At 40.4% G+C, this 14,590-nt stretch overlaps 1 protein-coding gene across 1 annotated transcript; it reads right to left on the bottom strand.

Annotated features, from left to right (window-relative positions):
- Positions 1-6,090: 6,090 nt before the first annotated feature.
- LOC119428190 (tripartite motif-containing protein 35) lies at positions 6,091-11,072 on the bottom strand. Its single transcript, XM_037695835.1, has 6 exons — positions 10,653-11,072; positions 8,213-8,308; positions 7,909-8,139; positions 7,807-7,829; positions 7,621-7,739; positions 6,091-6,875 (listed from the first exon to the last, which is right to left on the bottom strand). The coding sequence occupies exons 1-6, from the start codon at positions 11,070-11,072 to the stop codon at positions 6,331-6,333; spliced, it is 1,434 nt and encodes a 477-aa protein (XP_037551763.1). The 3' UTR covers positions 6,091-6,330.
- Between the last annotated feature and the right edge of the window lie 3,518 nt (positions 11,073-14,590).

The raw sequence follows: 14,590 nt of genomic DNA, 5'->3' as shown, positions 1-14,590 counted from the left end.
CATATAACGAACAGCTGGAAGACCACTTGACACTAATTAGGTCAATTGACAACATGATTGGGTATAAAAAGAGCTTCTCAGAGTGTCAGTGTCTCTCAGAAGCCAAGATGGTAAGAAGATCACCAATTCCACCATTGTTGCACAGAAAGATAGTGCAGCGATACCAGAATGGTGTTACCCAGCGTAAAATAGCAAAGACTTTTAAGTTATCATCATCAACCGTGCATAACATCATCAAAAGATTCAGAGAATCTGGAACAATCGCTGTGCGTAAGGGTCAAGGCCGTAAAACTCTACTGGATGCTCGTGATCTCCGGGCCCTTAAACGTCACTGCACCTCAAAAAGGAATGCCACTGTCGAGGAAATAACAGAATGGGCTCAGGAATACTTCCAGAAAGCATTGTCAGTGAACACAATCCACTGTGCCATCCGCCGTTGCCAGCTGAAACTCTACAGTGCAAAGAGGAAGCCCTTTCTAAGCAAGCTCCACAAGCTCAGACGTTTGCACTGGGCCAGAGGTCATTTAAAATGGAGTGTGGCAAAATGGAAGACTGTTCTGTGGTCAGATGAGTCACGATTTTGAAGTTCTTTATGGAACACTGGGACGCCATGTCATCCAGACCAGAGAGGACAAGGATAGCCCAAGTTGTTATCAACGCTCCGTTCAGAAGCCTGCATCACTGATGGTATGGGGTTGCATGAGCGCTTGTGGCATGGGCAGCTTGCATGTCTGGAAAGGCACCATTAATGCAGAGAACTATGTTCAGGTTCTAGAACAACATATGCTCCCATCTAGACGTCATCTCTTTCAGGGAAGACCCTGCATTTTACAACACGATAATGCCAGACCACATTCTGCAGCAATCACAACATCATGGCTACGTAGGAGAAGGATCTGGGTACTGAAATGGCCAGCCTGCAGTCCAGATCTTTCACCTATAGAGAACATTTGGTGCATCATAAAGAGGAAGGTGCGACAAAGAAGGCCCAAGACGATTGAACAGTTAGAGGCCTGTATTAGACATGAATGGGAGAGCATTCCTATTTCTAAACTTGAGAAACTGGTCTCCTCTGTCCCCAGACGTCTGTTGAGTGTTGTAAGAAGAAGAGGGGATGCCACACAGTGGTAAAAATGGACTTGTCCCAACTTTTTTGGAATCCGGTTTGTATTTTGATGCCTGTGATGCCTTTTGTAGTTTCATTTAAATGTTTTTTTTTTCTTTTCACTCTGTTTAGCTGACACATACAGTGAGGAGAATAAGTATTTGAACACCCGGCGACTTTGCAAGTTCTCCCACTTAGAAATCATAGAGGGGTCTGAAATTTCCATCTTAGTTGCATGTCCACTGTGAGAGACATAATCTAAATTTAAAAAATCTGGAAATCACAATGTAAGATTTTTTAATAATTTATTTGTGTGTTACTGCTGCAAATATATATTTGAACACCTGCCAATCAGCAACAGTTCTGGTCCTCAAAGACCTGTTAGTCCACCTCTAAAAAGTCCACCTCCACTCCACTTATTATTCTCAATGAGAAGCAGCTGTTTGAGGTCGTTAGCTGCATAAAGACACCTGTCCACCCCACACAATCAGTGAGAGCATTGAAGACGGGTCGTGGCTGCGCCTTCCAACATGACAATGACCCGAAGCACAAAGTCAGGAGAACCAAGGAGTGGCTCCACAAGAAGCATATCAAGGTTCTGGAGTGGCCTAGTCAGTCTCCAGATCTAAACCCTATAGAAAAACTTTGGAGGGAGTTCAAACTCCGTGTTTCTCAGCGACAGCCCAGAAACCTGGCTGATCTAGAGAAGATCTGTGTGGAGGAATGGACCAAAATCTCTGCTGCAGTGTGTGCACACCTGGTGAAAAAACTACAGGAAACCTTTGACCTCTGTAACTGCAAACAAAGGCCACTGTACCAAATACTGACATTGATTTTCACAGGTGTTCAAATACTTATTTGCAGCAGCAACCCACAAATAAATAAATAAAAATCATACATTGTGATTTCTGGATTATTATTATTTTTAGATTATGTCTCTCACAGTGGACATGCACCTAGGAAAATTTCAGACCCCTACATGATTTCTAGAGAACTTGCAAAGTCGCAGGGTGTTCAATACTTATTCTCCTCACTGTATATACAACACAGCCTTCTATCTGGCGCCCCCTGCAGGCCAAACTGTGGATGTTTTATTGAAACAGGAAACCTGATGAGTCTTTTGTTTACATCTTCACGTGTGGCTGTACCATACAGCAAATGTTAACATAAATCTTTCATTTTCCTCTTGTCTTCTCATGTATCTTATGTTTTAAGAGCAGATCTGCGTGAGTTTGTGGGTTTTGTGACTGTGATGTTGCTGTTTATATTTGCAAGCCGAATTATTACAAACACATGCAGAATTGCACATTTTAAGACACGTGTATTTAAACTACAACATAATGCCTTGTTTGTCAAATTTGTTGGAATAGTAATGTCATTAATAAAATAAAGGCATTTTTATATAGTTCTCTCTTTGAGTTAGGAGTTCAAACACTACAGGGCTTTTATTTTTTTATGCTTGGACGCAACATCCAGGACTAGATTTTTTTAATTGCCGGTTAAATGTTCAAAGAATAGCTGTTTGCTAAAATTGATCACCCCCCCCCCCCCCCCCACACACACACACACACACACAAATAATCATTTTGTACTCAGCAGAAATGATGGATTGTGCAATTTAGTTTTAAAGAACGGTGGCTTGTAAAGAAGAATATATTTTTAAAACGGTTCCTTTACTGTGAAATACATTTGTGAAACAGTTTAACTTTAGAGGCACGCAGTCTGTTACGTGGCTGAATATCGACAAATAAAAACATAAACGATCCAGCTTGTTTCAGATTTTATTTTGACGAACACGTAAGAACATACAAGCAAAAGCACTTGTTTTTCCTGGATGTCATTCCTTTAAATAATTAAATTAAAGTTGTGTCATGAATCGCACGTTTCAAATGCATTTTTACCACCAGATTAATTGTCAAGTGGGACTTGACTGCACATTTTATGGAAACAAACTAAACATTTGCTGCAAACTCAAATAAAAACTTCATTTTTGCTCATGATTACACATCGCAGACACTTATCTGAACTATGACCTTGCTCTTACGCCATCAGGGCCTGAGCTCATCATGAACCGTTCAACAAAGTTAAGTCAGGTCATCTGGATGGGTTCTACTTTTTGTCGAGATCCTTCATCCAAAGGACTTCATCAGTCCGAGGAGCCACAACAAACTCAGTCCCACAAGCAGCACGCTCACGTTGTGGGTCAACCAGTTTGTTGGTGATAAGATGGTTTATGGGACCCACCCTCTCCCCCGTCGACTCCTCTAAGGCAGCCATAACCAAAGTGGTTCAAAACATCAAAGTTCATGCTCAATAATCCAGGTAAAAAATCCAACACAGTTAAGTCAGGTTGTCAATCAACTTTGTTGGATTTTTGAGCATGAACGTTGACATTCAAGGAAGCTTTTCATATTTAATGAGTAGCACTGAGAGCTGTATACAAGTAGCAACGTAGCATCCTGGGAGTTTCCTTGCTGTCATCACACGCATCAGAGAGAATGGCTAAGAACAAGGGACGAACTGTGTGAAGGAGGGGAAAGACTTATACAGAGTGCTTCACAAATGGACATATTAGCGAAACCACAAAGTTTAGCTGTAATTTATGACTTCTAATTCAATTCAGTTTATTTATACAGCGCCATGTCACTGAACAGAAACAGTCATATATAAAAATAATCATTTAACGTTATTCATCAGAGGAGCAGACTGCTTTGAGTTTAACTCCATCACAGATTCTCATCTTGAGCATGAAGACGACAGTGGAAAGGGAAAAACTCCCTCATGAAGAAACCTTTAGCAGAACCAGGCTCAGGACAAGTGGTCATCTGCTTTGACCCGCTGGGTTTGAGAGGAACAGCTACACAATGGCAGGTCAAGAATTACGTAAAGATTGAAATAATATCAAATGAAAACTGTTCAGTTTTAGCAAGTCATTTAAGGAAATTAGGTCAATTTGTCCTCCAAGTCTAGTAGCATAACAAGCTAGCTAGCCATAGGATTTATCAAAAAGGACAATCTTAATCCCATTCTTAAAACTGGACAATGTGTCAGCCTCATGGACAGAAACTGGAAGGTGGTTCCACAACAGAGGAGCCTGATAACTGAAAGATCTTCCTCCCATTCTGATTTTCTGCAAACTTCAAATTATCCAGTTTATCTAGAATTGACCAGCAAATTTAGCCAGAGGACAACTTTTTGTTTATAAGAATACCCTCATTGCTGCTGGAAACCAGAATCAATACTGCTCATTATGGATCAGACAAAACATAAAAACTGAACTATATGAGTAATTTGTTTGATATTTCAGAAACAGAGTAGCAGCTTTGGACTAACCGTGAATTATGTCATTCTGAAGGAGTGCTTAATGTTCACCTGAGCTTGTGCAAAAGCTTAAAGTGAAACTTTAAAAGCTGCAAAATCACTGGTTTACAAAGACGAAACACAAAACATATGACTCGGCTTAGATGAAACTAAGATTTGGATTTCTAAAGTTCATACAAATACCCCACAAACAGCTGAACAGTACAGGCACTCCAATTCTGTTAAAACACATTATTTGAATCATTTCCATACATGTTTATCAAACACCATGCATGCTCACATCAAGCCAAACCATATTAATTTATTGATATTTAATTATATAAATGTAGACAAACCCATTTATCCAAACAAAGCATGCAGTCTCCACACAGCACATTCATTAATTCTGAATTCATTAAGTTTCAAAGGCCACTTTTGAACATTCTTGTTGCAATAGACTTTAACACACAAAAAAGTATCTATTGTCCAAACATGAATTGCATAAAAATACACTGATGATGAAATACAACACCAATAATTTGCACAAGTTACAATATATTTTATTAGTAATACAGTAGTCCCTCGCTACATCGCGGTTCGACTTTCGCCGACTCTCTCTTTCGCGGTTTTTCAACGCAAAATTGTAAACGACAGACGATTGTCAACTTTAATATGACTCACATGATTGGGACAGTACGGGATAAAAAGTTAACAAAAAAAAAAAAAAACTTCGGACATGCACCGCCATTTTGTAGTTTTCTTTCAATAAGCCTACACTGTAACGCCAGTCAAAAGAACTACACTACCAAGAAGCCAACAGTGCTTCCAGCCGCTGCTTTCTACTGAAATGGAGGGGAAGTTTTGTAACGCAAAGTCAGAAGTAACGATCTACCTATTAAGCTCACAGAACTGCCAGGAAGGTCTCAAATAATCCTGAAGCTCAATTATCCACGCGCACTTTAATCTGGACGGGGCGGCGACTTTGTCGCTGCAGGTTAGGTCTTCTGAACCGGAACCGAGCTCTGGTGTGCAGAGCTGATGAGTACCCATACAAAATTTTGCAGTACTGTAGAGAATAGGGCTGGGCGATATCTCGATATTTAAAAAATATCAAGATAATTTCATATAAGATGGGACTATATCGTCTATATCAGTATTTTTACGTTGCATTATAATTATTTGAAAACCCGTTAGTTCTTCTTTTTCTGCCCATCGGCACCGCCAACTGCACGCGGCCCCTCCTCCTCCCTCACTGAATACAAACACAGCCCCTTACATGCTGCTTCACACACGCTTACTAACATAGTGAAGGCGGCACAGCTGAGGAGGATTAGTTTATTTTTTAGACATTTATTTTGTACATTGGTTTCTTATTAAATGTGCCTATGTGACAACGGGGACAAAGCTTCGACTCAGAAATATATTTTTGTTATTAATTATGGAAATAATAAAAAATATCGATATATATCGTATATCGCCATTTAGCTTAAAATATCGAGATGTTAATTTTGGTCCATATCGCCCAGATCTAACAGTACATATAGGTATGTTGTTAAAATTATGTTGGTTTAAGAGTTTAGAACATTGCAAGAGTGTGGGAAGGGTTTATAAAGCCTTACTATATATATAAATACTAAAATAAATGTAACATTCCAACTTCGCGGTTTTTCACCTATCATGGGGGTGTCTGGAACGTGACCCTGCGATAATCAAGGGACTACTGTAATACATATAAATAGTATTTTCTAGATGGTTAGGCTTTCAAAAAGTGCAGAAAGGATTGTTAGTCTCATGTTCAGTGTGCATGATTAAGTTTAAGTGGTAATTATTCAAAATGCAAATATTTTAGTGCTTTATTTTTAAATAAATGTGCAACATCACCGCTCTAAAGCTTAGAAATGGTACTATTTGAATCAGATGGACTCTTAGCAAAACTCCGCAACTTTCAGGGACACTTCCATGGGTTCGACCGTCAAAGGACACGTCTGGCAGCCCACCCAGAGGTAAGGAAAGACCGCCTCAGTGATGGGGTGTTTGAAGGTGTAGATGTGCGTGTTGTTGTGCGGGTCGTAGAACGACAGCCTGCCTTTGTCGCAATCCAGCAGCACTCGGATCCTCTGCGGATTCCGCTTCAAGCTGAGTCGCGTCAAAGGCGAGGTGCCGGCGAAGTACATTTTGTGGTAAAAATACACGCACAGATAGCCGTTATTCAAGACTGAGGTGACTTTCTCCTTCCTCTTGATGGATTCTTTGGCCACGCCCACCACCCAGGCTGTGTTGTCTCCCACATTAACCTCCCAGGCGTGCTTGCCGGAGGTCAGGCCCTCCCGGCCCACAACGGCCGTGTCGGGGTGGAACCTCTCCGGGTTGTTGGGCAGCCGCTGCTTCTCGTCGCTGTCACAGACACTGGTGAGGTCGTCTGACAGGACGAGCCAGGGGGCCGCGGTGTTGGGGTCCAGAGTGACTGGAGCTGGACAAAACAACAAAAAACGTCAGCTGAACTTCACCTTTTACTTCAGCCAAAGGTACCGTATTTTCCGCCGTACACGTCGCACCGCCCTATAAGTCGCATCAGTCCAAAAATGTTTAATAAAGTGGAAAAATCCGTAAATACGTCGCTTCACCGTATACGTCGCATCTATTATGTGTCACTGCTGACAACCTGGAAACGTGGGCCGGTGTTGTACCAAAAATCGATTGGTTGTCAAATGGCGGCCCCGGGAGCGTGCACGGGAGGCCTTTAACAAAAATTTAATCAGATTAACACTTAAAAACAATTATTTGTTTGCTCAAAATTATAGCAAAGGTGTGTCTCAGTTGAACTTTTACTTAATAAATGCACTTTAATGGTCAAATTATCTGCATTTTGCCGGTGTGGCGCAGCAAAATTAAGCTGATTTGACGGTTGCTCTTGGCAGACGTAGCCACTTTTATCATTACATGACACAACGGCATGCCATACTATCAAGTCCCATCTAGTGGCTGAAGATGGTAGTGTTCAATATTTTCAGTCAGAATGAATGAAAATGGTCATATCTCAGCCAAGAATTGGTTTTTAAATATGGTGAAAAAACATAAATACATCACTTCGGCGTATAAGTCACAGGACATGCAAATTATGCAAAAAACGCGACTTATAGGGCGAAAAATACAATAGCTTGAATCTGAAGTTAAGAAGTGAAATAGTCTTTCTATGATTTAAAACATGAACTCACTGTATTTGGCAATTTTCTGCATCTTTTCCCACACTTGGAACGTTAAAGAGCCAACATATTTGGCCACATCTATGAGCGCTCCAGCAGCCATGACTGGATCTTCAACTGGATTGTTTGCTCTGCAGAAATTAGAACCAGATGCCGTGAAGACAATAAAACGTATAAACAGAAATTGCTTCATCATACCTTGCCAGTGTACTGCAGGATTTCTGAAAAAAACAAAAAGAAGTTATTTTAATAATCAAAAGCAACACTATTTGTACACAGTTCTATTATGATAAAACGTACATGAAGTACAGAGATGTCCTCCGAAGCCATCTCCTCCTCCAAAACTCTGATGGTTTCAGACATGGATGATATATTTGTCCCAATTTCCTCAATCCTCTGCCTCATCTCTGTGGTCTTCTGCTCCGCCTCCCTCCTCAGCGCCTCCATTCTGGATTCTTCTTCGGCACGAAGGAAGTCGTGGAGTTTTCCGAACACCTCACGGGTTCGCCTTTCCACGAATTGAGCCTGGACCTGGAAAATAGCCCTGCTTGAAGATACAGTTCGGAAACTGATTCGAAACATATTAAAAATAAAGGAACTTCACCTGAATGTGTTCCACCGTGTCTTCATAATTTCCTCTCATTTTTTCAAATGAATCCTTTTTTTCTTGCAACGAGCTCAGAGCAGACTTCATCTTCTCCTGCACAGATAGTTAAGAGTGACAACGGAAAGCATTTTATCTAATTCTAACAAAAAAACATTATAGAATGGTTCCAAAAGTTAGGAGGGTTGTGTAAAATAGGAAAAATATGAACTAAATGCAACGATTTGTGATCCTAAACCCATATTTTATTCATGCTGGAACATAGTAAACACATCGGATGTTTAAACTACGAAACTGTTTTGAATTTGATGGCAATAATGCAGAACTAAAAAGAACAGGGCAACAGAAGGCTGTAAAAGTGGTTTAAACAAGAAAACAGCTGGAGAGGTATATTGAAACTACCGTATTTTTCAGACTATAAGTCGCTCATTTTTTTCATAGATGGCCAGTCCTGCAATGTATATTTTTTTATACGCCACGTGCAAACATATAAGTGTCAGGAGCGTAAGTCCACGAGGGCAGGTGTGCAACCTGTGTCTGTGCTGAGACAGACTTAAAGGGGTGGAAGGTGGGGGGTCCGTCTTTTCCCATAGCTGCTGCAGCTTCAGTAATACATGGAGTGAGACCGGGCAAGAGCGGCTTGTTTATTTAAAATAATAAAGCGCAAAATGAACCGAACTTTTAGTCCAGTCCCTCGGCGACTACTGAGCGCCAGGCCGCCGGGAAATGTACCGGCAATCCTGACGGTCAGTCAGCCCTGTGTGTTATTAGGGATGCACAATATAATCGGCATGGTATCAGATAAAGTTAAATATTGGACATAAGCCATTCCATCAAAATAGCTAAACGACATTAAAAGTTTATTTTTTATTTTTATAAAATATAAATTATATATTTATATGTTACATCAGTTTCAGCTCCTTTTTGGAGTAAAAGGTATTTTTGGTAACTGGGTCTAGAAAAAAAAAATTGGTATTGGTATCGCTTATCGGCCAAATAAGTTTTAACATATCGGCATATTGGCCAAAAATCCCAATATCGTGCATCCCTAGTTATTGTTATTTCAGATTAAATGTCTGTTCTTGCACTTTCTGAAATACGCTTCTAAATAAAGGCGACTTATACACCGAAGCGACTTGTAACCCGGAAAATACAGTAGAAAGTTCCTGGAGAAACGTTTGATGGAGACTGCCACATCATGGCCATGTTAAACTTTTTATTTGACAGTACTTTGTGTTGGGGTTTGCTCTCCGCTACCACCACACCAAATCTCAGCTGAACGTGGCAAAAAAAATTAATGCCTTATAGTATTTGGTTTCTTTTAAGCTATGGTGACCATCTTGGATTTTTTTTTATTTGGATTCAGTATGTAATAGGGGAACATTCTCAGCTATCAAACCAAATTTCAGCTTCGTATGTGTAAAAATAGGTAAAGCCGTTTAAATTTAACTTTGGCGGCCATCTTGGATTTTTTATTTGAATTCAGTATTCATAGGGCATTGCTCTCAGCTGACGTCACACCAAATTTTAGCTTACTATCTCTAAAAAACTGCTGATTTATTTTTCCAATGAGAAAAATGGCGTCTTTGTTTGCATATTACGTCGCCATGGTAACTCGAAACGCCAATAAGAGTAATAGTGCACATCACAGTGCCGATCCTGCATTAACGTTGACAGAAGAGCAAGACCCTTTTCAGGTGGATAATAATAGGTGGCTACCTTCAGGGAGTCTTAACATCTGGTTAGTACGATGTCTGGGTATAATTATTATTATTACAGAAACTGAATCTTTCAGAAGTAAAGATGGGCAGAGGTTCACATGCAGTCTACAAGTAGTGGAACAATTTCAGAATAATGTTCCTTAACAGGAAGTTGAAAACACTTTGAATATCCAATCATCTAACGTTCATAATATCATCAAAAGATGTCAAGTGCTGGACAAAACTCTGTGTGCACCAAACAAGGTTGAAAGTCATTATGAGATGCCTGTGATCCTTAGACAGTACTGCAATAAAATAATAAAAATAAAATGCCAGGTCTGATTCTGGACATCCCTGCGTGGGCTCGGTGTCAGTCAGACACGCAGTTTAAAGTTTGGTCATGCAAAGAAGAAAGCTCGTTTAAAACGGATTCAAGGAAAGTGGATAACTGTTTTGTGATCAGACATTCTTTATGGAAAGCATGGACTCCATGCTGCCTCTCTGATGGTATGGGGGTGCATTTGTATTGCAGACATAGGCAGCTTGCACATCTGGAGAGGCACTAGATGTGCAAGCTCAGTGTCTAGATGTTGTCTTTTTGTTCACAGCAGGAAACGTGATCCTTATTTAACTTTTTAAAAAGCAAGTTACTGCCATCAAAATCAAACCAACCTTTTTTTTCAAAGAATTGTAAAAGTCGAAACACATCTTTGTTAGAATCAGGGTTGTACGACACTCACCTTCACATCCAGAAGTGCCTCACTTATGGGACAACAGTCGTGCTGCTTGTGCTTCCTCGAGGTGTGGCACACAACACAGATCGGCTCCTTGTCCAACAAGCAGTACAGCTTCAGCCTCTCCCCATGGAGGGGGCACACCCCTGGATCACAGTACAGCTCCGCCCCTGGATCCTCGTCATCGCGACTCTCCTCCTGCACGCAGGACTCGCACAGGTTCTTCAGGGTCAGGCTGGGCACCGGGTCATCCAGGCTCTGGGTCCTGCACAGGGGACAGTCACGCCCCCTCCCAGCAGTCCAGTACTGCTGCAGACAGGGTCCACAGAAGCTGTGGGCGCACTTGAGGACCACCGGGTCCCTGAAGATGGTGCAGCATATGGGGCAGGTGAGGTCCTCCTCAGGTAGAGAGAACCTGCCTGCCATGATCCTTCACTTCCGTTTTCTCCTGAAAGTGAAAGTAGAGCAAAGTGTTTGGAAGCTGATGAAACAGAAGAAAACTCACACGTGAAATCACAAGCCTTTACAACGAGTGACACCTGCATGTTTATCTAGCTTACGTTAGCTTAGCTTAGCTCGAACCCCTTTGTTCTTTGGCTTGTAAAAGCTCCTCGCATGAGAAGCGAAACGTCTTCTGTTATAAATAAAGTCCAGATGTTTTCGTCTTGAACTCGTTTGAATGAAGCCTTTACAGGTTATTTCAAGTTTTAAAGACGGTAAACACGCAGCTGATAAACGCGCTGAGCTCGGAGCGCTTTCTACTTCCTGTTTTGCTGCTGAGTCACTCAAAGGGGGCGGAGTCAAGAAACACGGAAAACGCTTTAACCCTTTAACGCCTGAAGATGGTTAAAATATACAGGAAATGTGCAACAATGTAGGTTTACGTTATCTTAGTTTATTTCTAAGAGCATGTTTGCAAAAGAAAGCAGCTCATTTCAAATTCAGTTTGTTTATATAGCACCAAATCACAACAGAAGTTGGCTCAGGACACCGAACATAAACATAAACATACATATAAAGTCAGTTTATGTTATTTATCTAAGCAGCCTATAGACTGCTTTGAGTTTTCACTTTATCGCAGTCTCCCATTCTAAGCAAGCACAGAGGCAACTGTAGAAAGGAACAACTCCCTCATGAGGAAGAAACCTTTAGCAGAACCAGGCTCAGGACAAGCGGCCATCTGCTTCCACTGGATGGATCTGAGAGGACAGGAAGGAGGAACAGATACACAATGGCAGGTCCAGGATGGAGGCCATCAGGTTTACTCTAGGAGGAAAGAGAAGACGTAAATCACATGTTAAGAAAGAATAATTACAAATACAAGCTATTCATTTGTATGTAATTGTAAGTGCTTGTTTGATGAAACGAGGTCAGTTTGTTCTCCAGTAATCTACGCTTATAGCAGCATAGGATTAGGAATAGGTCAGGAAACCAAGCCAACTAACTATAGGATTTATCAAAAAGGAAAGACTTAAGCCCAGTCTTAAAACCGAACTGTGTCAGCCTTATGGGCAGAATTATGGAAACTGGTTCCACAAGAGAGGAGCCTGATAACTGAAAGCTCTGCCTCCCATTCTGCTTTTGGAAACTCTAGGAACCGCGAGTAAGCCTGCAGTCTGAGTGCAAAGTGTTCTGCTAGCACACATGTTTATATTAACACACTGACTTTAGTAGTCATATTATCAGTGAAAATAAAATTACAGTCTCTCATTCAGATTAATGAAACCAGGGATATTTAAAAGCTAATGTGCATTTTTTTTTATTGTCAAACTTTATGAGTTAGGAAATTCATTGTACCTGTGAAGCATGTTTTAATCAGCAGTTTGTTCATCTTTCTTCACACTGTTTGCATATTTAAAAAAAAAAATCAAACAGGGCCAAAACCACTTCTCTACCTCGTTTTTTGCTATTCATAACACTCCGCCATAGAAACAGACAGAGAAAAATTGCCGTCTCACTCGGTGCATTTATGGTTGCATAATAAATGAAAGCTGCATCCTCAGAGCATCAGAGAGCTGGAGCTATTTATCTTTATTTTACTTTTTTTTTTTTTCCTCCACTTGGATTCCAACTATTTGACCAGCTCCAAAAATAGCAGATTTATTTATGTACTTAATTTTAAAGTGTCCATCATTAAGTTCAGATCTGATATAATTGCTGCTCAGCACCACAGTCGCATTGTCTGCCAGAAAACGGTTATTAGTTTTAAATTAATGTTAAATTCACAATTTATATTTATCCAAAAGCTTTATTATTCAAAGCATTTTCTTAGTTAATTATATTTGACTCACAAAAACTGAACAAAAAGGAGATGATGCAATTTTTATCCCACCCAAAAGGCTTAAATTTGAATCCAGATGTGCAGTTTTGGAATATTAGACTTAAGCTTTCCTTTTTTTTCAACTTTCAAAATAAACTTAATTCATAAATCTGCTTATCAGAAGTTTTACAAACTTATTTCCTGGCTCAGTCGGAGCAGGAAATGTGTGCTTGTTGGACATGAAGCAAGCAGCACAGATGGCCTGTTTGTCATCATGAAAGAGAGTTTGTTTTTTCGGCAGATGTTCTCTCCATATATAGCTGCTTTTTTCCCCGACAGATTGAGCTCGGCTTCAGCTGGCTTTTAAAACTTTTAACTTTATTGGTATTTAAATTAACACACAAACTAGAACAAGGTTCTGTTATCACACGTCTGCTTAAAAAACGAGTTTGTATTTCATTTCGTCTTAATTTATAGGCTCTTATAGTTGTAAGATCACCTACAACTGATTAACTTTTTGAGTGAATTCAATTTAAGATAACAGCCACGACAAAGCTAATATAACAAACACTAAACTGGCTACAATTCAGTAAATTTTACAGCCACTGAGCTAAAATTTAGTATGATAGTAGCCGAGAGTCATCCTTAACTTATACTCTAACTGATAATACAAGAACTGTGTTTAAAACCTTGCCATTAAGCATAAGGATCAGCTCTGTGTGTCTGTTAGCAAAATATCCCATGCACCACTTGTCGGATCTGAATGAAACTTTTAGAAAGCAGTTATTGATTGTTCGCCCACAATTGTTTAAGCTTCGGGTTCAGCCCAATTTAATATGGCTGCCACAGCTGATCAAACTTAGTAAACACAAAAATGGCAACAACTCAGTCAATTTCACAGATATTGAGCTAAACTTTGATATGATAGTAGCCGAGAGTCATTCACAACACGTACTCTGAGAACTGTCAGATCGTGCAGGATCACGACCAAAACAGCCACAGTTTCTTCTCAACAGATGATGATCTAGTAAACTCTGGCATGAAAGGCGGCGGGCGATATGCATTTCCTCCCGGAAAGACTTTTAAACTTTTTTAATTCCTTTTTTTTTATTTTTAGACTTGGATGTGAACTTGGCCTTCAAGCAGAAGTCCCAACACCTTTTTGTAAGTATTTCTAACCACTAGGTGTCATGATGTTCCTACATGTGAAGTCCACTACGGCCGATTTCACGCAGAAGAATTCACACTAGTTTGAGATAAACGATCCTCAGCTCCAATCTGGACTTTAAAAACACCTGCGTGAGCTCAGGATGAAAGAGTTAAGTGCTGGCACTCACCTGGATGTCAGGCTCCTGTAGCCCCCCTGTAAATTGGCTGTCAGCCCATCTGACCCGGGCTAATGGTGATTCATTATTGCTCACACCCTGCTGCAGAGCTTCATCTGGGTTGAGGGGGAGAGACCTGGGGCGGATGGCCATGTCTGTCTCTCAGCATCTAATAAGGACAGGCAAGAAAATCAACAAGACAGACAGCCTGATACTCCACAGAAAGGCTGCAGGAGGATTTCCCCTGTAGCTCAACTTTAGCTTTAACAAACAAACATATATACTTTATGATAAGGCTCCCCTTATAGATAGCAAATACATAGTTTATCGATATGTTATTAATTCCTCTATAAACACCT

Source organism: Nematolebias whitei, chromosome 22 (assembly GCF_014905685.2).
Source record: "Nematolebias whitei isolate Nwh7 chromosome 22, NemWhi1, whole genome shotgun sequence".
In the NCBI taxonomy this organism is placed as follows: domain Eukaryota; kingdom Metazoa; phylum Chordata; class Actinopteri; order Cyprinodontiformes; family Rivulidae; genus Nematolebias; species Nematolebias whitei.
Note: the sequence above shows the minus strand (reverse complement) of the source record. Positions and strands in the feature narration are given on the sequence as shown.

Bases quoted from the DNA above. Each gene is read 5' to 3' on its own strand.
- LOC119428190 (XM_037695835.1), bottom strand. From the start codon at position 11,072: ATGGCAGGCAGGTTCTCTCTACCTGAGGAGGACCTCACCTGCCCCATA. The intron at 8,140-8,212 runs GTGAAGTTCCTT...GCTATTTTCCAG, and splicing joins ACACGGTGGAACACATTCAG to GTCCAGGCTCAATTCGTGGA. The intron at 7,830-7,908 runs GTACGTTTTATC...TGTTTTTTTCAG, and splicing joins AGGACATCTCTGTACTTCAT to AAATCCTGCAGTACACTGGC.